The sequence below is a fragment of the Apiospora marii genome (genome assembly GCF_038362585.1).
Source record: "Apiospora marii strain CBS 49790 chromosome Unknown utg000011l_segment0_segment0, whole genome shotgun sequence".
Taxonomy (NCBI): domain Eukaryota; kingdom Fungi; phylum Ascomycota; class Sordariomycetes; order Amphisphaeriales; family Apiosporaceae; genus Apiospora; species Apiospora marii.
This window is the reverse complement of record NW_027117382.1, coordinates 2,233,778-2,260,796: the sequence shown is the minus strand read 5'-3', so window position 1 is coordinate 2,260,796 and position 27,019 is coordinate 2,233,778. Positions and strand designations below refer to the sequence as shown.

Sequence of the window (27,019 nt, the reverse complement as noted above, 5' to 3'; positions counted from 1 at the left end):
AAAAAAAAATTTATTAAATTAATTGTTTTAAAGTTTAATAAAAATAAAATAACGATATAAAATTATAATATTATTTAAATAATTAATAATTAATTAAAAAAAGAATAAATATTATTTAAATAAATTAAATAATTAAAAATATTTAATTTTATATTAATTATAAAGATATTATAATTAACTTTTTAATATATAAAATATAAAAAAAATAATAAATATATAATATAAAAAATTTTATAAAATTTTAAAAAGAATTTATTAAATTTTAAAAGAAATATAACTTTATTTATATTTAATTTATAATTAAATTTTTTTAATAATTAATTAAAATTTATAAATAAAAATTTAAATTTAATTATAAAACATTTAATATATATTTTATTTATATTAAATAAAATAATTAAATAAAAGAATTAAAAATAATTTTTAATAATTTTAAAAAATATTTCCGAAATATATATATAAAAATATTATATATATATAATTAAATAAATTATAATATTAAATAATAATATTATTTAAAAAAAAATTTTAATATAAAAAAAAAAAAAATTTTTTTTAAAAAAATTAAAAAATTTATTAAAAATAAATAAAATTTATTATTTATAAATCTATAAATAAAAAAATTATAATTATTATTTAATTAAAATATATTTAATAACGATTAAAATAAAACTTTATATATTTTTATTAATATTTAATTTTTTTAAAAGTTTAAATAAATTAATAAATTAATAAATAATAAATTATATTTTTTTATAAAAAATTATTAAAATTTTTATATAAAGAAATTATAAATTATTATAATTAATTATTAAAATATTATAATAATATAATTAATTTAATAATTTAATATTAAAAAATTTTATTTAAATTTTAATAAAAAAAGAAATAATTTTTAAAATTTTATAAATATTTAATTAAATAATAATATAATAATTTTAATATAAATAAATCGAAATAATAATATAAATAAAAAAAGAATAAAAATCTTTAATATTATAAATATTAAAAAAATGAAAAAATAAAAAAATTTAATAATAAATAAATAAATAAAAAATATAAATTTTTAAAAACTTTATTAAATTTTTTTAATATTATTTATTATAAAAAAAAATATTATATAATTAATTATATAAAATCGATATTTATATAATATATTATAAAAAAAATTAAAAAGTTTTAATTAATAAAGCGATTTTATTATTATTATTATTTTTTATTAAAATTTTTAAAACTTTTTATATATTAATTTTTATTTATTTTTTTTTTTTATATTTATTTTTATTTTTATTTATATTAATTTAAATATTTATTTAAACGTTAATTTTATTAATTATATTTTTATATTAAAAATAAAATTTTAATTTATTTTTTTAAATTAATTTTTATTATTTTTATTAATAAATTAAAAATTTTTATATATAATATATATTAAATTAATTTTAATATTATTAATTTATAAAATATTATTTATTATTTTTATAAATTTTATATTATAATAAATTAAAATTTAAAAAAAAATAGAACCTTTTTATTATTATTTTTTAAAATAATTAAAAAAATAAATATTATATTATATTTAAAAATAAATTAATAATAATTTATATTAAATTTTATTTAAATTTAAATAATTAAACCCCGTTTATTTAAATATATATTTTAAAAAAATATATTATATTTTACGGTAATTTTTATATTTAAAATAATTTCGAACTTTTTAAAAAAAAAGTTTAAAATAAAAAGAAACTTTATATTATTTTATTTATATAATTTTTAAATATTTTTTAATATTAAAAATTATTTTATTTTATTATTTAATATTATAAATTATATTATTAATTTTATTTTTAATATTTAATTATAATATTAATCGATATATCTTTTTTTTTATAAAGAATTATAAATATTAAAAAAGTTTATTAAAATAATAAAATTAAAAAAAAAATTAAAAAATTTTAAAACTTTATAAAAATATTAATATTTTTTATATTTAAAAAAAATAATTTAATATAAATAATAATAAATTATAAAAACCTTAATAAAATTATTATAAAAAATCGATATATTTTCCTTTTTATTTTAAAATTATTAAATAAAGTTTTTAAATTAAATTTTTTTTTAAAAATTAACTTTAAAAATATATATTATTATATTTAAATTAAAAAAAAATAAATAAAAAATAACATTTTATATTTAATATAATTATTATAAATTTTTTATAATAATTATAAAATTAATTAATACTTTTATTATTTTTTAATATTATATTATTAAAGTTTTAAAAAATTTAATAAATATAATATATATAATATATTTTAATAATATATTAATATATTTATTAAATAAAAAAATATATATAAAATATTTTTAAATAATAATAAAAAAGTTTTTATAAATAAATTTATATATTAAAACTTTTAAATATTTATTTTTTTAAAAAAATTTAAATTTTTTAAAATATTATATTTTTATAAAAAATATATTTATAAATATAATTTAAATAAATATAATATAAAAATAATTAAAATTAAAATTTATTTAAAATATTTAAACATTTTTAAAGTTTTATAATTCTTATCGATATTTTATAAAAATATATTCTTATATCGTTATTTTATTAATATAATTTTTAAAAAATAATAAAATTAAATAAAAATTAAAACGATTAATTTTTAATATTAATTTAAAATATATATTTATATAATTAAAATAAATATTTAAAAAAATACTATTTCTATTATATTTTAATTTTAAAAAATATATATAATTAAAAATAAATATTTTTTAATTTATTATAAACGGAATTTTATTATAAAAAAATTCGAAAGGTTATTAATATTTTATTGTTTTCTTTTTAAAATTTTTTTTTAAAATAAAATTAAATTATAATATATTTAATTAAAAAATATTTATAATTATATTATTATTTAAATATTAAAAATATTATTTTAAAAAATTTAAATATTTTATTAAAATATTTATTAATTATTAAAATTTATAAAGTTTTATAAAAATTAATTAATTAAATAATTATTAAATATAATAATATATATATTTCGCTTTATTTAATTTTATTATAAAATATTAATTAAAAAAAAGAAATTTTATTAATAAATTTTCGAAATATTTAAATTATACTTTTAAAAAAAATAATTTAATATTATTATTTATATTATAAAAAAAATTAATTATTATTATAATATTTTTAAAAAATAAACTTTATAAATTAATATAAATATTATATAAAATAAAATTAATAATAAAATAATCGATATTAATTTAATAAATTATTTATTAAAAAATTAAAAAATTAATTATATTAAAAAAAATTTATATAAAAAAAACTTTAAAAAATACTTAAATTTTAATAAAAAAAATATAACGAATAAACGAATATATTTAAAAAATATAAAAAAGTATTTTAAATAAAACCTTTTTAAAAAAAATTAAACCTTTTTTAAAATAAAGATATTTTTTTATAAAAAAAAGCTTTATATATTAAATTAAACGATATTAAAATTTTTATTATTAAAAATATATTATAATAATTTTTATAATAATTATTTTAATATAAATTAAATTATTAATCTTTTTAAAAATAAATTTTATTAATAAAATTTAAAATAAAATATTAAAAAATATATTAATTATTATATAATATATTTAAAATTAAAAATAAAATATTATTAATTATATAATAAATTAATATTATTATTATAATTATTTCGTTTTAATAAAAAATAAATTATAAACTTTATTATTAAATTATTAAAAAAAAATTTAAATTATAATTTAATAAAAATTATATTAATAATTATAAATAAATCTTTTAAATTATTATTCTTTTTCTTTATTTTTATAAATATTAATATTATAAAATTAATAAAATTATTTTATATAAAAATTAAATATTAATTTAAAATTTTAAAAAAGATTATTTTTAATAAAAGTTTTATATTTATTAATAAATTTTAATTAAAATTATATTATTATAATTAAATTAAATTAAAATATTTAACGATATTTTATTTTTAAATTAATAAATAAATAAAATAAATAAATTAAATTTTAAAAATATATTTATATTATTATATTATAAAATAATTAAAGTTTTAATTTAATTTTTTATATATAACTTTTTTTATAATTAATTTATTAATTAATATTATTATAAAAATTTTTCCTTTTAAAATAATATATAAATATTAATTAAATTTTTATATATTTATTAAAAATAATTTTTAAAAAAGAAAAATATTAATAATAAAAAATAAATTTTTAAAATTTTAAAAATTATAAAATAATATAAAAAAACGTTAATAAAAAATTATAAAAATATAAATAAAATATTATAATAATCATTATTAATTTATAACGTTTAAAATAAATTAAATAATAAATTTATTAATAAAAACCTTTAAAATTTAAAATTAAAAGTTTATTTTAAAATTTATAAAGTTTTTTAAAGTTTTAAAATATATTAATTTATTAATATATTAAATAATATTATTAAAAAATTATTTTAAACTATATAACATTTTTTTTATATACTTTTTAAAATTATAATAAATAATAATTATAAATTTATTATTTATATCGAAATTAAAATAAAATAAAGAATAAAACATTAAAAAAATAAAAAATAAAATAATATATAATAAATAAATCTATTATTTTATAAAATAAAAAAATTAATTTATAAAATATAATTAATAATAATTAATAAATAATTTAATTAATATATTTAAAAAAGTTTTATAATTTAAAAAAAAAATATTTAAAAAAGTTATATAAAAAAAAAAAAAAAAGGTAAATTTTAAAAATTATAAAATTAATAATATTTATTTATTAAATATAATAAAAAAAATTATAAAATTTTATAAAAAACTTTTAAAAAAAATAATTAAAAAAAAATTAAAAATCGATTTAATTTTTATATATTTAATAAAATTTAAATTTATATATTTAAACGATAATTATATTTATATTTATATCTTTTAATTATAAATAAAATATAAATTTATTTAAAATAAAATAAAAAATAATTAAAAAACTTTAAAAAATTTTAAAAAAATAAAAATAAAATTTATTTATTTATTATTAATAAAAATTATTTATTAAAATAAATTATTATTATTATTAAATTAATTAATTAATTTATTATTATAATTATATTAAAATAATAATATATTATTAAAATTTATATAAATAATAAATTTATTATTAATATTATATTATATTAAAAAACGATTTTAAATATTATAAATAAATTTAAAATTTAATATAAACGAAAATATAAAGAAAGAAATATAATTAAAATAATTAATTTTTATTTATATAATTTAAATATAAAGGTTTATATTATAAAACATTAAAAATTTTTCGATTTTATTTTAAAAACCTTTTTATTTATTATTATTAAAATAATAAATTTTAATTATATTAAAAATAATCTTAATTTAATAATAAATAATATTTTAAATAATTTAATTATTATTATTTTAATAGATATAAATTATAATAATTTTTTTATAATTTATATATTATTTTAAAATTTATAAAAAAATTAATAAAAATAATTAAGAATAAAAAATAATTTATAAAGATTTAAAAAAACAAAATTATTTATTATATTAATAGGAAAATAAATAATATTTATTTTTAAATTAATTTTATAAATTAAAATTTTATTATAATAAATAGAAATATTAATTTATAAAATTAAAGAAATATTAATAAATATTTTTAATAAATTTATAGAAAATATTATAAACTTTAATATTTTTTTTAATATTAAAAAAATTAAATTTTAAATAATAACTTTTTATAAAATAATAATAAAAAATAATTAAATATAAAAAAATATTAACGGTTTGTTTATAATTTTTAAAAAGTATATTATATTTATTATTAATATTAATAAATTAAAAATAAAAATAAATTTATTTAAAAATTTTATTAAAAAAAATATAATTATTTATAAATATAACGGGAATTTAAATTATAATATTAATAAATTAATATTAAAATTATATTAAATAAATAATATAAAAGATATATTTTATTTTAATATAAATTTTATTATTATTATAATAATTAAATATAGGTATAAAATTATTTTTAAAAGCGTTATAATATAATAAATTAAATAAATATTAAAAATAATTAAAAAATAATTTTTTATTAAAATTAAATTTATATTTATATATTTAAATATTAATATAAAAATAATAAACGTTTTTATATTTTATTATAATTATATTTAGGTATTTTTTATATAATTTTCGAATTTATTTTTTAACGGCGCGAATCGTTATAATATAGCGATAAATAAAGTTAAATATAATAATAATTTTATCGTTATAAAGAAAAAAATTAATAATAATTTAAAAATAAAAAAAATAAAATCGAAAAAGTTATAAAATTTAAAAAAAATAACGACGAAAATAAAATATTTTATAAAAATTTATATTATTATATAAAGGATTAAAATAAATTACGAATAAATCGTTTTAATTTTTTTATAAAAAAATTAAAATAAAGTTTTTTAATAAAGTATTTTTATAATAATATACTTTATAATTTTTATAAATTTAAAATTAATATTATTTAAAGTTATAAAGGTTTATTATTTATAAAAAAAAGAATAATTATTATAATATTAAAATAAGTTTAAATTCGAAGGGTTTTTAAAACCTTTTTAAAATTATATAATATTTATAGTTTATTTTTTTTAATTAAAAAAAAATAAATATAAGTTTTATTTTATATAATTATTTAATAATAAATTTAATATTTAGATTACGTTAAATAACTTTTATATTACCTTTTTTTAAATAAAAATTAAAATATTCGTTTTTTAATATATATAAAGTATTAATTAATTAATTAAATAATTTATATTAAAATTATATAGTTATTTTATTATTTATATAAAGTATTTAAATTAATTAAACTTTTTATATAATTTTAATTAAATTTAAAGTAATTATTATTTAATATTAATTTTAAATTTAATTATTTTATTATAAATATATAATTATTTTTAATCTTTTTTTAATTAATATTTATATATATAATAATATTAAATTAAAATAAATTTTAATCCTTTTTTATTTTATTTTATTAATTATTTATATAATTAAAATTTAACGCGTTATATTTATTTTATTTTTATACTTTATAAATTAAAAAAATATATTTTATAATAATTATAAATTACGTTAAAATAAATCATTATTAATAATTTAAAAAATATATTATATTATAAAATCGAATTAAATAAAATTAATAAAATACTTTATATAAAATTTATATAAAATAAATTCGTTATATTTAATTAATTATATTATATTAAATTATAATCCTTATTTTATAGAAATATTAATAAAATAAATAATAAATAATAAAATATATTAAATAAATAAAAAATAATTAATAATTAAATAAAGGTTTAATATTAATCGAATTTCTCTTTTTAAATAACGTATAATTTTAAAAATTATAACTTTAATTAATAAAAAATATTAATAATTTTATTATATTTATTAAAATAATTTCTTTATTATAAAATCTTAAAAATATCTTTTATATATAAATTAAAATTATAAAAATCGTAAAAAATATAAAAAACGTAAAAGAAATAAAGTTATTATTTAATTAATTAATAAAATAAATATATTATATTATAAATATCGATTAAAATATTATTAATTTTATTAAAATCGTTATTAATAATTTTAATATAAATTTTAATAAATATTTTTAAATATATTTTAATAATTATTAATTATATTTTAATATTAATCGTTTATTAATATAAAATAAATAAATTATAAATTTAAATTAATATATTAAATATATATTTTTTCAATTTAAAATTAATTTTATTATAAATAGTATTAATTTATTAAATTTATTTTAAAATTTATATAAATTAAAAAAATAGTTATTATAATAAATAACTTTAATTAATTATTAATCGATTATACGATTTTAATTAAAAAAAATAATAATTAAAAAACTTAATTTATAATTAATATTATTATTAATTAATATATTATAATATATAAATAATATATTTCTTTAAATACTTTTTTAATTTATTATAAACGTTAATACTTTATTAATTATAATATTAAATATAATTTATATTAATATTTTTAATTTTATTTAATATTAATAAAATAATATTAAAATATTATTTAATTATAAAATTAACGTATTAAATTATTATAATTTATATACCTTTATATAACTTTAAAATTTATTATTATTTAATAATAAAATTAATATTTTAAAAAAACGTATAAATTAATATAAATTAAATAACTTTAAAAAACTAATTTTTTAATTTTATCCTAATTCTTTCGATATTTTGCGAAGTTAGTTTTTTAGCAAAGAACCGGTTTTTTACCAGCCCTACCTAAGACAGCTTTTTGATCCCCTGGCTAGAGATGCAAGGCCCCGCAACGGCGCCGGCGAGCTGCTGATCGAAGGCAGGCAGGGTCTTGGGGGTCCCCTACTTGTGCGTCTTTCATTTTTTTACAAAGGGGCGCACGGCATCACGGCTCGCCACAGATGGGGCGAGAATTCATATCGCCCGACGCACGCCGCACGCGTATTTCGCACACTCGAGAGTGTTGAAGCAAGTGGTGTACGGTGATGGCATTCTATTCCGGAATGGGAACGCGCACGGTTGTTGCTGGGTTACATTCTATCCCGCGTGCTGCACGTGTTGGATACAGCCGGCTGGGTTGGGAATCGGTGCAATCACTTTTCTTCGCAAGAGCCGGGGCTCGTTCCCCAGATTCAGCCCATCCCGTCGGTACAATACTGACTTCGGAAGCAAATACACTAGGTATGTACTGACTTCCAAGCGACCGCTGGAATAAGCCATACTGTGCTCGCTAAATGAAAAACTCCGTGTACACTATCTCGGCGGAATGTAGCTGAATGAACCACAAGTGAAGCAGCCGCCTCTTTTTTCCATCTGAAAGTCGGGTTCATTTCCTCCCCCACTCATCAGTCCGGCCTCGTCAATATTGGTAGCTTCCGAGACGATTCTAGCCGGCTTCTGTGGACACGCTGGTTGTGGAGACGCCGAGTCTTTTTGGGATTCTGCCAGTTCGTCTCATAAAAAAAAAATCATGCCACCGACCGACCGGTTGGGAGCACGCAGCTTGGTTCAGAAGCCACGCGATGGAAGGGCGCCAGCAGAAGCTAATAAATTGGAGTAACGTGGCCGGCCTTCGATCAGCGCTGCATGTGATGGGAGGATGGATCAATGGGTATCGCCAAAGTATCTACTGAATCGGACGAGGAGACACTAGCAGCTCTAGTTCACAGGTGCCGCCCAGCTTGCCTACAGGGCTACAGGGTCCTATGGGTATGGGTATGGTATGGATGAGCGAAATGAAGAAGATGCATCATTTCTTGTAGCAGAAGAAGAAATTTTGACGCTGGCGCCATATGCGTGCCATTGTTGCAGACCGTAGTTCAGATAGTAGTACCTAGACAGACGAAAAATGTGACAGCTCGACGGCGCGAATGCCCGTCCACTTGCTGGAAATGTAAAGATGGTACGCATGTTCGTCCCAATCTGGCCGGCTGCTGAAAACTGGGGAGCACTACTGCCCAGACAGCGCAGACTACCGATTTTTTTCTTCGAGCTGCAGCCAGCAGAAGCTCCAATCCCTGGATGCCCACCCCAGAATTGACCAAGCAAGCGAGCGAGCTACCTGCCTGCATGGCATGGCATTGCCGGACACCTGGACCTGCCTACCACTACTACCACTTACCTTTCCCGCCGAACCGAGGGCCGGCCTTGCGAAAGCGATGTCGCTCTGTCGCCCTGTCGTCCGCTCGCCGACAACAAATCCAGGATGTGCCACCCACACCTACCTGAACGAAATGCTGGGTACTACGGTCTAAAACCTGTCTGTCCCGAGGCTGGGTGACGATGACAACTGAGAGAAGAAGTGTACATTTGACGTGGAAACTTGGCAGCGCATAATCCACGGGAAAGTACGTATGTTTTGAAGGAGGCAGGAGGGGCTTACTTGAAGTTGCAGCAGACAGGGAAGACCGTGCATGATGCCGGCTAGCGGCAGATGCAGCCAAGCTTTGGTATGGACTGATCACGAAGTTCCAGACATCGGAGATGGTGGTTTCTTCATCTCCTCGCCCGCGCGCAGGAGAATGAGAAAGAGAGCCGGCCAGTGGCATCGCCGGGGCTGTTGCTGCTAACTTGTATGGGGAGAATGTAAAGATCGTCGTCGTTCTCAGCCCTTCACTTGCTTCCATGAGCATAGCACGTTGCTCGACTTCAATTGACTTGGGGGTGAATGGGCGGGCAGTATTGAAAGCTTGTTTGTCTACGTTGCAATATCCCAACTACCTATCGTACAAGCCGGTCAAGATCTGACTGCTGGGGATCAAATCAAACATCCTCTCTTCGGTGACATCGAGATCTTGTCAGCTTGAGACCTACCCGGTTATTATATTAACCGCCTCGAACACGATTCGCTGTCTGCCAGGTTGGGTGTAGGGATTTGAGCCGACTTGCGGAGCTGGGGAGCCTGGCCGGATTCTCGTCCCCCTGAAGCCATTCCGATATTTCCCCCGTCCCTCCCACATCATTTACGACGAGCAACTCAGCTATACGTGCCACCCGTGCTGTCATTGTCATCCGTATATGTATGTACGTATGTATGTACGTACGCACGCACGCCTCAGCCGTATGCATCCCAGCCGGACACCCATGCGTATTGCCCTGCCTTCCCATTTCCGTTGTACGAGAAAGTCCGGTTCATTTGCTCGTTCAATTCGGCCCTGTTTCGCGTGATTCCTGCCTCCCCCGTCCCAAAGCCCGCCCCAACTCCGAACGATTCTGATGCCGCTTCTGGATAGAAGCCCCCCCATCCCCTCCCAATAATCTGCAACGAGACCTCAGCACGGATGGATAGGCATGCGTATGCACATATGCTGCCGGTCTTCATATTCAAGTCTTGGGTGCCATTTATCTATCGAAGTGTCTTTTAGCGATACATTTGTATACAATGCATACTATTATCCTATATGCACCGTAACCTTATAACTGCTTACAGACATGTAGGTACTTGTATACTGGTTTGAGGTGACCCCGGCAAGCAAGTCATCATCCACATGTTCTAGACCTATACCGATATATAAGCACATCACCAATATTTGCTCCAGAAGGAGGAGCAGCTACCCTCTCTATATCGCTATTCTCGTCAATGCGTGAAAATTGCGGCTCTGTCCAGTCCGCACCAGTGTCACATTTCAACATCGAGTGTGTTTTTCAAATGAGCGCCGCCGCAGAAAGCCGGCGTGCTGACTGACAGGAACCTTAATCGAACGATACGGGCACCCTCGAACTGCTCAAATCCTCTCGACTCGTCTGATCTCTCTATTAGTCTCTTTCGTGTTTTCACATGCCTTTTCGCACGGCACCTAGTTCTTGATACACATATAGATACATAGGGGACAGATATATCGGGCCCGTACTCAGCCTGCCAAACTGGACCACCCAACCCACCAGCGAAACAAACTGGCAAAACTCTTTCACCACCCGCTGACTCAAACCGTCGCTAAACAACAACTTTTCTCACCTCTGGCCTCAACCCCTCGTCCTGGCCGTGTCTATTACGTACAACGACACCCACCGGGAAAGACCCCTGGACCCGTTTACGAGCTCTACGGCGAGATTCCACCTAGCTTGTTCACAGTTAAGAGGGGCGGGGTGGGCCGTTCTAGCACCGCCATCGAAAACCCAAGCGCCGAGTCGCCGGTACATCTCAAGTAGGTTTTTTTTCCTGTGAGGGGAGGGGAAGAAGATCGAAGGTGCCGAGCTGGGAATTGATTGACAAATGGAACTGGTCTGATTGGGATTTGGAAGAGCTGCCCCTCCATCGCACAATTGCACACCAGATATCCGGGCACTTTCTCGTTGGGCAAGCCAGCCAGGCCCCGTCCGGTGGCAGCCCAGGCTGTCTAGTCGACCCCCGGAGGCATTGCCGGAACTTAATTAAGAGTAGGCGCGGCACTATTCCCTACAACGGGCAGTGGTCGAGTTCAGGGCAGATCCTGGAAGAAACAATTCTGGGGACAGGCCCGGCCAAGGATTCGAGCAATAATAATCCGGCAAAAAACAAGCTGGTGTCTTTTATTTTATTTTATTTTCCGTCCCTATTGGAAACTGTGTTTGGGTGGAGAGCCGAAAGAGCAAGGTACGAAAATGAACGATCTATTACCGACTAAAACCATCATACATCCCATTGCATTACATATTGACCTACGCTCACTCGCTCGCACCTCTTCTCGCCCATGGTTCGCTCCTCCACCAGCACCAAGCACCAGCACCACCATTTACGCCCGACCCGGCCTTGCTCACTCTTCCTCCTTCGCACCGCTGACCGACCACGAATCCCCTAGCTCGGGAGGAGAAGGAGGAAAGGGAGTGCGGGAAGAAAGGTGCACAAACGGGGTTTTGTGACGGCGATATCTGGCACGCACCACACTCCATCACCCACCACCAACATAGCTCTGCATACCTACCGACGACGACTTACACACACCCACACCCACACCCACACCCACATACTCTTACTTATATATATGCTACCACCAATTTCTGGCCACATCCGGCGCATTGCTCGACCAACCCTACCCAATCCCAACCCAACCGGTCAAGGCGGTCTGCAGGCGGAGGAGTGGAGGGATTACTAAAGCAGACGCGAACGACGAAGAAGCAAGTAAGAGAGGCGGAATCTTACACGTCCACCCTTCCACCCAATCTCGGCTGCTTTTGCCCTGGGGGAGGCAGGCAGTCACCAAGATCGGGAAACGCAGCAGCAGCAACGGCAGCGACAGAAGGCGAGGAACAAGCACCAGACCAAATACGGGGGGCGCCGCCTCTTATCCTTACCTGCATCAATCACCTTGCCGACTTGTCGCATTCTCCCAATCGGATAGGTCGCGTGCGACTTGGGCGGCCTACAAGTGAGAAAGCACTGCACCACCACCGCTGAGAAAAAGAAGAACCAGTAGCAGACGTCATGGCTTCCATAGTAAGTAACCATGTTTGATTTTGGAGGCTTCTGATTTGCCTTTGCTCCCTCCCCCACGCAATGCTACATGCCAGTGGTTTTTTATCTTTTCACCGCCTCGAGCAAGAGCCCATGACACGGCAATTGATTTGATCGATGTTCTGATGCTCCCTAATGTCCCTTTATCCCCCCCACGCCACGTTGCGGCCCTGTCACTGTCACCGTCACCTCCAATCCCAGCGGCCCCCGGTCATTTGGGTCAGCTCGGCCTTGTCTCGTCGCTTGCACTCACCTCAATTTCCTTTTGGTGCCCTGGGCCAATCTGACGGCACGGCGCGAGGCGTGTGCGCGCCGTCTCACCTAAACTTGCTACTATGGCGCATTTATTGCTTACCCCTACCGGGCTTATTGCTTACTCTGGCAAGAGAAGGTAGTAAGAAGTAGGTAGCCACTGGGGGCGGAACAGCTGAAGCAGCAAGTAGCAGCAGCAGCGAAGAAAGAAGAAAGAGATGACGGTGATGATGATGAGAAACGAAGATTACGATGTGTGTTTTTTTCTTATCCCACCCTGGACCTAGTTGGCCCCCCTTGCGCGGATGACGTCCCGGAAGCTTGTCGCGTCTCAAACTCAGTATTTCCATCCATCTCCTTCCTATTGCCGTTTGGTGTGTTGTTTGACACCAAACGCACCGATCGTTGGCATCCCTCCCTTTGATTGACCCAGCGGTCGGACATGCCCTAGAATCAAAAGAATGTTCCACGTTTGACAGGGCTCTTCTTCAGCGCACTTATATGATCTGATCTATGCCCCCCCTTCCCCCCAACATGTCCAAATGCTTAACTGCCCAAACACTCTTGTCACTCAGTAGTCCATCGCCATGGTGGTCACACATCGACCGCCGACTTCTGACCCCTTACTGACATCCCACATCCAGCTTTGCTTGGCGCATTACTGCGATCTGCATGGCCCGACGCCCTTAATGGTGACTGAGGGTCTCCCGGTCCCATGTTCTCATTGTTACGATGATCGTCCGGACCAGGGTCGACCGCAGACTAGCGCGGTCCCGGCCTCGCAGCCCAACAACCTGAACGACGCCATGCGCAAGATGCAATTGTCGACATCGCGGAGCTCTAGCTTACCGGCTTCGGAACAAGAAGCGCAAGTCCATCGCGATCGCGCAGCCGTACGGCGCACAACTTCGAAACTGTCTACCAGCAAACAAGCAGTTTCGGCAACCTCAATCATAGAAACGCCGCCGCAGAGTCCGCGCAAAGCACCCGAGGCGCCGTCACATGACGCGCATTCAAGGACCGACCCGAACTTCCGGCGCACTTACGATCCCGACGTAACAAAAAATGCAAGCCCCTGCCAGAACTGCGCGCTCACGCTGCCAAAGCGCCAAGAAAGTAATGGCAGCCGCGATCAAGACAAGAAAGGCAGCTCTCCAGCCGAGCCGCGCGGCCCGACTTTACGTACCCGGACACCCTATGCGCGTGTTTACGGTGGATCGAGCAGGGATGCGAGCCCACCCAACTCGAATCCTCAGTCATCATGCGCATCGGACGAAGAGGACGTCGAGGTCTCACCGACTGATGCTTCGCGCGCCCCTACAACGCTCCGCCGTCCGGTGACTTCGGCTTCGCAATCGAGTGTCTCGTCCAAGTCGAGCCTCCAGTCGCACACGCACTATCTCGACTACACCAGCACTCACGAGCCTCAAATAGCCAATACTTACTCCATCGTGAGAGCGTCATGCTTGCGCACCCTCTCCTTTGAGACTTTGCCTCGTAGGCCTGAGCATGCGTCCAGCCACTCCGCCTCCATGGGCCACTCAGCCGTCAACGCCCTGTCCTCTGCGACGCACTCCTCTTTCGCATCGTCGTCGTCTGCCGCACTGTCCCATCACAATGCGCCGGCGTCGCAGTCTTCAGGCGGCCCGATCTTTTTCGGTGATCCGCTTGCAGGCTACACGACAGCCTTCATCTTTCGCATACCTGACCGCCACGCACGAGGCAGGAGGCGGGTTTACGCCTTCTTGGCCCTGTCGACGCATCGCGAGCGCGTTGCTATGAAGGCCTTCAACTTCCTCTCGGTTAAGTTCCAGGAACTTGCAGACTGGATTGTGAGGCTTGCTGAAGTAGAGGCGGAGCGCGAGCGCGAGCGCGAGGAGGAGAACTCGCCCATCACTAGTCTTCAGTCCCAATATACCAACGGGGCATATGGCGGAGGCGGCAGGAGCAACGGCGATGTGCCCGGGCCCCGAGATAGCGGCATTGGACTCGGTGGAGGGCCGTTTGATCGCGAGAAGCCGGATCGGGATAGTGGGAGCAGCTTCTTGTCAGGCGGCAGTCGGAGTGGCTTCATACAACGCATGGGCAGTATGGGTGGTTCGATGGGCCCCGGCGGTTTCGCTCCTAAGGCTCGCGGCCTGGCGGAGCTGGTCGGTCTGCCGGATTTTTTTATCGAGTTGCACGCCAAGTTCGTGACGCTCTTGCTGGAACTGTCCGTCGTGATGGGGTCGTAGATGGCGTTATATTGGGAACCGGGCCGTGAAGTATTGGGTGTGCAGGCGGTCGGGCAGGCAGGCAGGCACCATTCGAAAAATGCTAGACAGAAAGAGAGAGGAGGATATACCCAGATTTTGATGGCGTTCGAGGAGCGCGAAGATACCCAGGTGTGCGGATGGGCGAGGGGGATATGTTCCACTTCGGGTTGCCATCGGTGGTCAGGTCACATGGACTGGACCAAGAACGGTGATTCCGGCAAGAAGAGCCACGGTCAACCCAATCTGTTGCGACATTTGTACTATTATTCCTGGTTTGTTTGTGTGTTTTGGCCAAACCTGGGGCCTTGCTTGCGTTGGCGTTACTAGAGGGTACGGTCGGCTCATGTTAAAGGTGATCCGAGAGCAACGATGGGTGGGCATAAAGAGAGTATGGCCTGGACGTGATGGATATGGGAGTGCTGGAAACACTTACCAGAGTGTTTCTATCTGTCTGCCTCAAAGCATTATTATCACCGGCCTCGCGGCCGCCCGTCCTTTGGGGTGTTGGGGTAGCACCTTTCTCAGCGTCCGGGAGGATGTGGAGCGTTGATGGAAACGATACCCTGGACCGAAGCGCCTCAGCGAAGATGTCTGCAGAGGTCTCGGCGGGCTGGGACTTCTTCGAACCACATAATGATGTTGATGTTGACGATACGCGATATGATGTATCGAGTCAGGTTCACCCCCTTTGGACCTTGTTGGTTTTTGTACAATAGAGTGGCCGACTGAGTGGGCAGAAGGGAGGGAGAGACGGAGAAGATGTGTGAGAAAGATGGAAGCAAGTTTGCGCGATTGATATTGCTGCGGACAAACAAGAGAGGATCGCTTTCTCTTGTTCTGTCTGTTTGCTCCGGCAGCTACCTACCCACCTACTTACCACCCTCTCTACTTTTCAAGTGAAGTAGGAAGCAAAGATGGGCATCATGGGAAGGGAAAACGGGGAAAATAACCCAGGTATAACGGGGGATCAAGACGATAGAAATTAACACTTAATAATTCCCTACAGTGACGATAACTTACGCTATATGTGACTCGGCTGATGTGCTTGCTACTACTACCCAGTGAATCCACGTAACCCTCCACCTGGCATGACTAAACGAAATGCCGATCTCTGGCTTTTGCGTGATGCGATGGCGTGGTGACCTTGAGGGACACGTGGGAATGAAACGGACGAGAATGGGAGACAGAGTAATGAATTGAGGGATGACGTGCTTTTACGTGATCCAAAGTCGGATCCGAAGTTTAATGTCCAAGTTTTTGTTGCTCTCTTGACTCTTGACTCCCGACTCTTGGGTGAAACCGATGTATCGGACGGAACAGGATAGCAGCAAGTAAGGAGGGAGAGAGAGAGACAGTGGATATTATATCCAAATATGGAAAACTTACAAAGGTATTAGGTACGATAGATATCGTATGTATATTGCTGGTAGGGGCGTGGTTTGTCGAGCCCCGATCTCGGCGCATGGGCTGAATACCAGGAGCCACTTTGCATACTCGGACCCGTGAGAGAACTGACGGATTCAGGGGTCTCGTCATGCCGTCGAGGGTGGGGATAGTGAATACAGGTCTAGGATACTGTAAGGGATTACTCCGTAGTTGTGGCTCCTTTGCCCTTTGTTATGAAAGCATGCATAGTGAGTGTCACGGGATACATTCAAGTTGGGGAAAACAAATCGATCGTCTTATGAATTCGTAGATATTGTACAGTGTACAGCTTTTGGTAAAGCACCGGCAACCCCAGTTGGCCTCGTAGCATGCTGGTGCTTGATACTACTCTATGACTCCGTTTGCGTCCTAACACCAACTCCATGAGAGCGTTACCCCCCTTGCGAGCTTTCCTGCAAGAGCCCAGCCTAGATCCCCGAAACAGACAGACGCGCTCCAGCCTTTATTTGTAGAAATCGAACTTGTTCTCGTCACTCGTGCTCTTGACCTGGCTCGAGTAGGCGTCCTCCAAGTCGACTTGAATGATGTTGTAGCGGTTCTTCCGTACAGCGCGCAGGCCGGCCTCTTGCATGATGGCCGCGATCACGGCACCACTGAGGGGATCGTTACGGGTGATTAAGCTGTCCAGGTCCACCTCGGGCGCTAAGCTCATCTTGTTGGCAATGGTCGAGAAGATCAACCGCCTCTCTCTCCGATCGCGCAAGCTGGGGAACTCGATCTTTCGGTCCAGACGACCGGGTCGCAACAGGGCAGGATCCAGGGTATCGGCACGGTTGGTGGCCATGATGACCTTGACGTTGGACGTTTGGTCGAAACCGTCCATCTGGTTCAGCAACTCCAGCAGGATACGCTGCACTTCTCGGTCGGCACCCGTCTGGGCGTCGAATCGCTTCGTGGCGATGGCATCGATTTCATCGATGAAGATGATGGCAGGCGAGTTCTCGCGGGCCATGCGGAAGACGTCACGCACCATACGAGGACCCTCACCAAGGTATTTCTGGACAAACTCGGAACCAACCACGCGGATGAAGTTGGCCGTGGTGGAGTTGGCGACGGCCTTGACCAACATGGTCTTGCCGGTTCCGGGAGGTCCGTAGAGCAGAACACCACGGGGAGGGTCGATACCGATCTGCTTGTAGAGGTCGAAATGGGTCAGGGGCAGCTCGACAGCCTCGCGGATCTCCTGCTTTTGCATATCCAGACCACCGACGTCTGCATACGTCACATCGGGCTTCTCGTCAGCGCCTAGCATGGCGATGGAGGAATCGGCCTCGGGAGGCAGGATATCGACGAGGGCGTTCGAGTGACGGTGAAGGGCCACAGAGGATGAAGGCTTCAGCTTCTCGCGGTCTAGCGTCGAGAGGATGCGCACGACGTAGTTAGAGCCGGTGCTGGATTGCACAATACCAGTGCTGTCACAGAGGTTAGCAAATTGTAGACGTGAACGGGCCGTATCCGGGTGCTTTTGGGGGCGACATACCTCTGATCGATAGCCTCCATAAACTGACCGATGACCAGCGGCACACTTTGAATGCGCTTGATCTCCTCCTGGGCACGGACAAGCTCCCTCTTCAAGCTGCGCTGCTCATCCTTGATGTACTCCTCCTGCAGCTGGATGTACTCCAGATGCCTTTGCAGCTTCTTCAATGTGCCGTACTCGTCGTCTCCTTGTGATGACAGGCCCTCGATGTTCTCGACATTGGGGATTGTGGAGGGGGCGGGCTTGCTGTGAGGTGCCACGGTGTTGGCCGGGTTTTCCACGGCGACGTCGCCCATCTTGACTGGTTTATTTACTTGGCCGGGGAGCTAGGACAAGAAAGGTCGGTGTTGATTGTATGATGGTCGAGATCGAGCTTTCGTCACCTCCAGGTCCGCTTGATGGAGGGTTCGTGGTGGTCGAGTTGCGTAGAAGACGGGTGAGGGTACGGATGTTCGTTCGATGATGAGGTAACGTTGTTGGAGTGGATGGCAATTGCCTGGCCCGAACCTCTGGAGCTTAGGGAAGCTGGTGGGTACAAACGCGCCAGCCTTTCAGCCTGGTCTTGGCATCTGAGGTGTAGGTGGCCCGTGCATACTGGATAAGTATTTATGTCATTTAATGCAAATTGAGTCTCACCACTATGCAATTCATATTTCGTCATGCCTCAAACGTACGTCAATCTAGTAGATCGACCTTAGGTAATGCCGTCGGCTGCAACACTAGCTCCGTTGCTTCACTGTTTCACCGTGTGCAGCACTGCTGACTACAGTACGGTTAATGACTTCCAGGCTACGCAGTACCATGCTATTAGTTAGGCAGCTGAAGCAGGCTGGCAGGGTGTCGGGATTTCATGATATTGCATCAAGTCATCCTTTATCCCGGGCAAACAAGGAGATTGATTGGCTGGCAATGTCCCAAGCCGCCAGGGCGAGCGACGTTCGTTAATATGAGGCTTGAGCTGGCTAGCTGTAGCTGGCGTGCTTGTATCATACCTATACGGAACGGGCTCCGTTATCGCCCGACTGGTATGAGAACACCCCCAAGGTTGAAAGGGCTCCACCGCCCAGGGAAGTCTGATGCATTACCGCAACAGTAACTTTGTGGGGTCACTACTGCAATAGTTGAGCTCCCGATCGTCCACCCACTCTCCGTCCATGTCAACCTCCAGGCAGGGAGGCAGGCAAGCTGTATGTACGATTCTGGTATGACCGACTGAAGTCAGGAGGCAGGTCAGGCATGCACATGTAGTTTGGCATCAGAACGAAGATATACCTGCAGCAGCTAGCAGCTCTTCTGCCTGCCTAATGCGCTGGAATTGAGAAGTTGATGCATCCCTCAGCCTAACCTTAAACCTCCACCCGCGAAATCCAGCCTGTAACAAGCGGCAGACGACCACATTCCCCATCATCAGCCACGGTGTGTGTGTCACAAGCGACCTCGCACACCCTCAATGAACTTGAACCGCGCCAACCTACATGCGGGCCAACCGACAAATGAGCTGCTGAGTTCGCCCATTCTCCCAACCCAATAGTGAATCCGTACCCGCAGCCCGCAGCTTTAAGGCGACCCCTGGTGCCTGTTTGATGTCCATACAGTATCGCTGCCACGGTAATGGACAGTACGGCCACCCGTATTCCAGCCCGGTTGATTCGACGCTGCCATCTGGCTGCCATTTGACTCATGCCGATTGCTCAAGTGACACCCGACCGTTGATTAACTCCCCATTCCTTCTTCTGGGTGGCATCCCAACCTAAGAGCGAACCTTACCTTCAACTTCTTCAAGAACATCTAGGAAACCTGACAAGCCAATCTGATGGTAGGGGTTTCGAACCTCATGATCCTCAACTGTGTAGAGCTGCCCGTGGTCTAGGTCGTTGTGTTATATCCTCCGTCCATTTCACCGTCTCCCCCGCCTTCCTTCCTTCGGCGCCCATCCGTCTCAAGAAGTGTGTCATTTGTGTTCATCTCTTATCAGCGCCCAGCCCACTTGACTCCTCGTCGTCGTTCGCGGACCACCAACTGTGCCACTACCGCCCACTGCCATTACTGCTACAACAACTACGTACACTGCAAGCCTGCACCTTCGCAATCATGTCGTCGTCGATCGCTATTCCTGCTCCCCGCGGGGTCTCGGGGTTCGAGCAGAGCCGAAACCTCCCGAGCTCGTCGTCGGCATCGTCCTATGCCAGCTCGTCCCCGCAGACGCCTGGGTCCAGTAAGGCCTCGTCGCCTTCGCAGTCTTCGGACAAATCCAGAATCATGCACCAGCGGCGACCAAGCCTTCTCAGTACGTTGAACCCTTTCGCTGCCTTGGATGCTTCTAACTGTTTGTTCAGGCACCGCCTTCTGCCAGGATGAGTGCACCGTCATCAATATCGGCGACCCGGATGGCCCCCCCAGATTGGTAGGTCGACACCCCGCCCCACCCGACGATGGGTCCCTTTTTGGAGTCGAGTCGCATCGTACTAATTAATGACCCTACATACACACAGATCTCCTACCTCTCGTCGAGCCAAGGGTTTGCATGGAACCCCGAAATCTTCCTCCCCTCGTACGTCGATTGCGAGTACACCCCGCTAGAGAACCGACGGGAGCCGGTGCACGAGATTCGTCTGAGCGACGAGGAGGTCCGAAACATGCTCCCGCAATGAGCTCGCCCGCTTGCGAATTGTATACGAGGGGAGGGATGTCTCCTCGACTTTGGAGCCCTGCTTTGCGCTGCTAGACTGCATTTCTCGCAAGACCCGATCTTTCCACGATAAAGGCTCTCTCGGCTTTGGCGTTTTTGGTTGCGCTCTCACTTCCACTCGCATTCCTGGATGAGTCCCAAACGACGATTACGCAGGCAACTTTGATTTTAACTGATTCGCGGCGTACAATCACGGGACTTAGGAGTCACTACATACGCCTTTTGATTTGAGGAGGAGTACGATTTGGCAAGGCAGGAACATGGCAAGGAGGCGGAGTCTGGCGTTCTTTTGTTACATACCTCGGAAAGGCTTATACTTGTTATTCAACTTGCTGTTCTACTCTTCTTCTTGTTCCTTTATTTGGAGCCTGGTTCAGGGGACAGAGGAATTTTCCGCAGGGGCTGTGTGTCCTAGGGATAAATCCTGGCACCGCGGCGGCTGCACTGGACATGTTACATAGGTACAATACCATCCGATTCTATTGGTATCCTGCTGCTACGGGTCTTTCGTGCGTCTTTATTTTTACTGAGGGCTGGCTGGCGATTTGGGCCTTGCTCTATTCGAGCTTTAGGGCGGCGTCATTCGGCCCAACACATCGCCATATCGCTATTGGTTGCGTTGCGACCAAATCCGGCGCGGCATCCGAATCAACCGACCGATGAGACATTCCACAAAAGGTCCCGGGCACTCGTCCATTCCTCGGAGAATCTCTCGCAAGACAGGCACCACGTGTCATGGCAAATCTCAGTGTTCGGTCGTCACACGTTGAGACGCATGCTGCCAAGTGGGATCAACTGTCTGATAAGACGAACCTATCGTATCCAATCAGATTTTCAGGAACTACCTGATCTCCTTCCCGTCATGTTTGAATCCGATATGGTTCCATTGGAGAAAAGAGAGCTAATGGTGAAACGGTTCGGGGTCCGTTTGGCGAGTGCTGCGTCGACGAAGTGCATTTGGCATGACTCTGGGCTAATCGGACCAAAGTTCTTATTACCGCTGGCGTTACATCGAGATGGAAGAATCAAGTACATTGACGCTCGAAAGCGCACTCGAATAAGGGACAGACAAGCAAAACTCTGTACAGGTAGGTGTAAGAACTCGATGTCGTGGCCGCTGTTACACACAATGAATTGACATGTAGTTCTGGTGGCTTGTCAATGCCCCCTACTCGAACGCACCTCTACCGTTTTTCTACGCGTGAAACGGCATTCCGTTACTTGCCCGCTACCTGTAGGTACATATATATGTAGCACCATCAGCAAACCCGGGCGCTTCGATCTGATGTTGGATGGGAGCCCCGCCATTGGATAACACAGCTCACGCAAGGCGCTCGCTCAGCAGGCTGCATGCATGGCGCATTCGAGTTGATGCCATTAAAGGTCCCAAACGTGCAATGAATATGGGGCAGGGGCAGGCTGGGCCGCTGGGGACCGGAGGGAGGCAGGAGGGGCCGTGCCTTTATCAAAAAAAACACCATTTTACCCCACGCTCGCACTAGCCAGGCAAGGCTTCCCGATAAGCATCTGATTGCACTTGACTTTCTGCGGGCTAGTCAGTGCCTTAGGTTATCTTATTGCATGTCGGGCACTGTGCATGCAGTAAAGGATCAGTCCAGAGGGCGTTGGAGTTTGGGCAGCCAGCCATTGCATTCTTCTCTTCTATACCTCGTTCGAGCAATCTTCCCCAGCCTCTCTATCTCTTGATAGGGGAGACGTACTAAAGAAGGAGCGGGTGGGAGAGAAACCAGGGCGGAGCTTCCCGTCGGGATGCAGCTCAATATCTCCATTGTATGTACAGACCAAGTGACATTCCCGGTACCGATCCGTTTCCCCTAACCTGATTGGGGGAAGACACCACCGGGCGAACCCAAGAAAGGGAAAAGGACGAAACCCGCGCGTTTGCGTTTATTGGCGGCGGAGGATTCGGCTGCTACCCGACGACGATCGCTCAATAATAGACCGGGACTCGGATTGGGGACTCGAGGAAAGGAAAAGGGGGTCGAACCAACCTTTCCTGTTGTCGTTTGTCCAGTTTTAAACTGGTGATCACAAGCTATTGAATCCCGGAGACATACATATGTTGCAACGTGCGATGCGGTTTTCTTCCTACTCGGCGGTAGGTATTGGTCTTCTTTCTAGACTGTACAGCAATTGATATTTTCAGTAATTGCAACGGACAATGCTGGACCCGTTCGATACGTTCCCCAAATTCAAGGTGTCGCCTTTTAGGGATGACTAATCGCTCAAGTTTCTCCTTGCCAGAGATCCTAGTCCAGGAACGTGAAGATGAGTGTGGTCCTTCTGACCCATCTCCAGACCTTGGGGGGTTCGGGATCCATTATAAACGTGTTGGTTGAGCGCTGTTCTGGAGTCTGCTCGGTGAGTATGGGTGGAGGTTGCGAGATCGGTTATCCTTTTCGAAAGTCACCCTCACTGCTTGGCACCGCCCAACCTTGGTTGACTTACATAAGTACGATATCCATTCCATCGTTCTTGAGATCTGGAAAGGAAGCTCTCTCATTTCCCACCTGCCCACCTTGCCGTACGGGGTAAACCACGTACCTGCAATTGAGGTGCATACATGTAGGTCGGTGGGTTTCGACAGCGAACAGATAATGGCGGTGTACCTACCCTGGAAGTGCTGAGGACAGATCTACTGGCACTACCTCTGGGCGCTATTGAAGCACAAACAGTCACTTGGATCTACGTATTGACGCAAGGTACGGAAATTCATGGGACCATCAGTCAGCAGGTGGGTTACGCTTCCCCTTATTCCGCCAGTTTAGGTCATTGGCTCTGAGGAGGCAACTCGGAACAACTTCACTTCACGTCAGGCATACAATATGTGATCTTTAAACAGTAGAATTAAAACAATATATAGAACTTTTTATTGATGGGTATCATATCATATCCGAACGTCAATTACGCATTACTCTCACAACTCCAAGCGGCGGTTCCCGACTCGTTGTGGATGGCCTCTCCCGACGCCCACAGTCCTAGCACGCACAGCAGGGTGCCGGTAAGGATCAGGATAGCGTTGGAGACGAACATGATGATCTGTTTCGTGGAGCCGAACCAGTTGCCCTTGTGCATGAACATCCACAGGGCGCCGGGAATACCGAAAGAGAACCAACTGGCGAAGAGGGCGCACACGAGGCCGAGAAGACTGCTGAAGACGGGAATCGACTCGGCGATAACGAGGGCGATAACCCAGACGGCAATGGTGATGCCCACCCATCCGGCAGTACCGACCCAGGTGCGCTTGGCGATGTGCTTGGTGCCGGCAAAAACGCGTACGAAGATGTACTTGGCCGCAACGTGGCCGTAGATGACACCAGCGATGACGATGGTGGGAATGGCGATACCCCAGATGGCCTTGCGGATCTTGCCGCTACCAGCAGCCGTCAGGGCGGGAGATGGGACATCGGGGCCCGTGTAGATATAGATGACCACGGCAGCGATAAGGTAAATGGTGGTGTCGCAGATCTGCAGCATGGCCAGAGCCTTGGGCCAGTCCTCGGGCTTCTTGAACTCGGCCATGATGCTGAAGAAGCAGGAGTGACCGCTGAAGGCGACGGCGATGTTGGTTACCGCAAGGAAGGCCGTGGTGAAGGGCAGCTTGGTCGCGATGTCGATGCTCGTACTGCCAATGGGCTTCTCGATACCGACGTCGATCATGGTGACGAGGACGGCGGTGAAGATGGAGAAGAAGGAGACGAACGACATGTAACTCGCTCCCTTCAGGGTGCGCGGCAGGTTGAGGGCCCAGAACACGACGAGGCCGACGACAGCCCAAACAATACTACAGGTTGAGGTGGAAGACAGGTTGTTGAGGCAAATGGTCCAGGTTAGCAGATGGCTGCCCATGACGAAGATGGTGAAGATGGTCTGGGCGCCGCCAAATATCTCCTGGAAGAGGCGACCGCAGCCGATGGCGTTGCCCATGACCTCGCCGGCGTCACCAAAACTCTGCACCCAGGGGTAGGCGGTACGGAACTCGCCCATGACCAGGCCCGAGTAGGTAGCCAAGGCGCCCATGATGAGCATCAGGACAATGCCGGGCACCAAGCCGACGGCGGCTATCACGGCGGGCAGCGAGAGGATTCCCAGGGAGATGGTTTCGGCGATCATGATGATACCGGCTTGCCTATACGGTACGGTCAGTTCCTGTGAATATCGGCGGGGGTATAAACGCTAATGCGGATCCAAAAACGTACCACCATGCCAGAGTCCGGTACTCAATCTCGGAGCCGTTATCTTGCGACAGGCTCTGTGGGGACTCGTCTCCAGCCTGCGACAGGCTTCCTCCCCCGGACTCGGCCTTCTTCGCGTGCGTCTCCTCGGAGACGGACGGGACATTTTCGGGGTCGGCCGCGACGGCGTTGGCGCCGCCTTGTTGTTGACGCGAGGCCATGTTGTGTGGTTATACTCGGACTCGAACGATTCTTTGTTTGTGAGTGAGTGGAATAGGGAGATTTCGAAGAGCTCGCAAAGGAGACTCTCAAGGTACTCGAAACTCCGTCGAAACTTTTCCCAGCCGACTAATGAAGGTTTTTCCCAAGAAAAGAGGCGCCCCTAGAGAGTGTTCTTCCCAAAGTATCCGCAAACCAAAATTGGATGGATCACCAAAACTGTCGACAAAACGGACGACTGGACAGAAAGACCGGATGGGAAGTGTAATAGTATCAAGCTGAGCTTCCAGAAGCAGACATCAAGCTTTAATCAAGGAAAATGGAATAACGTCAAGTCTTCCGCGATCGGCCTCTGCGATGGATTAGAAATGAAGGCGAAGGGACTTGCCCGGGTCCCCGATTTTGCCCCCCAGCCAGCGGGACTGGACGGGCATCCAGCCATCTTGGACCACAAGTACCTCCTCATTCTGGATCACCTTATTTCTCACCATGTACAGGTAGTATTTTTTTTGCCCCAGAAAGGAATTTCTCGAGTCGCGAGTCGCGGTCAGCAAGGAGCCCCGCCCGCTGCACTAGAGTATATAAGTCTGTTACGGAGGCGAGATGACCGCCGAAGCTTAGGGAAAAACGAGGCCACGGACTGCCCAATGAAGAAGTCGGATGCGATGGTCAGCAGCGAGCAGGAGCCGCATGAGGCTCTTGGCGCACATGGTCGTTCGTCCTCTTTCTTGAGGTACAGCCTGGCACCGCGTTCTTTTCCCCAGATTCCACACCCTCGTCGTTTGGGCTTTAGACAAAGTCAATTTCATGCACCACCGGACCTGCTCAGCCCGCCCATTGGCCACTCCCCCACAGACAATTACGTCGAGATTGTCCTGGGGAACGGGGACACCCTTTTGTTGTGTCATTGCAGCATCACCGGCGAGATCGTCGCTGCCGTTCTTGCTGCGACGAGCGCGAAGAAAAAAAAAGAGTTGACGAGGTTTGGTAAAGGTTACGTTATGGTGTCCGCAAGGCCCCACCGAAAACCCACCGTGCCTGGCCCGTGCCGTGGCATCAAACAGGGCTACACGAGAATGACGGTCGCATTTCGCCGGCTGGACCGAGGCCATCCCGGGGCTATTGCGGAGCCGCCGACTTTCGGCTCGAGCTGAAAAGAGTGCAAAGGGGAGCCATGCGAGCCATGGTCTGATGCTTCTGGCAAGATGAGCAGATGAGGCTCCAGAAAACCTGGAGACCTTGCAACCCCAAAATCGCCATCCGACCTCGCGGGTAATGTCATATCGAGTCATTGCATGGGTCACTGGGTCCCAGGGTCCTTGGGTCTGGAGTACGGCAGATAATCCATGTCCGTACATTACATTGATGAGGAG

At 38.5% G+C, this 27,019-nt stretch overlaps 4 protein-coding genes across 4 annotated transcripts; 2 read left to right on the top strand and 2 right to left on the bottom strand.

Moving 5' to 3' along the window:
• Positions 1-13,948: 13,948 nt before the first annotated feature.
• On the top strand, positions 13,949-15,595 carry PG985_013797 (uncharacterized protein; the record flags this gene model as incomplete). The annotated part of the gene is made up of 1 exon (XM_066833563.1): positions 13,949-15,595. The coding sequence occupies one exon, from the start codon at positions 13,949-13,951 to the stop codon at positions 15,593-15,595; it is 1,647 nt and encodes a 548-aa protein (XP_066678303.1).
• A 2,817-nt stretch (positions 15,596-18,412) lies between these two features.
• Positions 18,413-18,838, bottom strand: PG985_013796 (uncharacterized protein; the record flags this gene model as incomplete). The annotated part of the gene is made up of 1 exon (XM_066833562.1): positions 18,413-18,838. The coding sequence occupies one exon, from the start codon at positions 18,836-18,838 to the stop codon at positions 18,413-18,415; it is 426 nt and encodes a 141-aa protein (XP_066678302.1).
• Positions 18,839-20,633: 1,795 nt separating this feature from the next.
• On the top strand, positions 20,634-21,193 carry PG985_013795 (uncharacterized protein; the record flags this gene model as incomplete). The annotated part of the gene is made up of 3 exons (XM_066833561.1): positions 20,634-20,829; positions 20,879-20,946; positions 21,035-21,193. 3 exons carry the CDS (start codon positions 20,634-20,636, stop codon positions 21,191-21,193), a joined length of 423 nt encoding a protein of 140 aa, XP_066678301.1.
• Positions 21,194-24,156: 2,963 nt separating this feature from the next.
• On the bottom strand, positions 24,157-25,648 carry PG985_013794 (uncharacterized protein; the record flags this gene model as incomplete). Its single annotated transcript, XM_066833560.1, has 2 exons — positions 24,157-25,381; positions 25,452-25,648. 2 exons carry the CDS (start codon positions 25,646-25,648, stop codon positions 24,157-24,159), a joined length of 1,422 nt encoding a protein of 473 aa, XP_066678300.1.
• Positions 25,649-27,019: the final 1,371 nt, after the last annotated feature.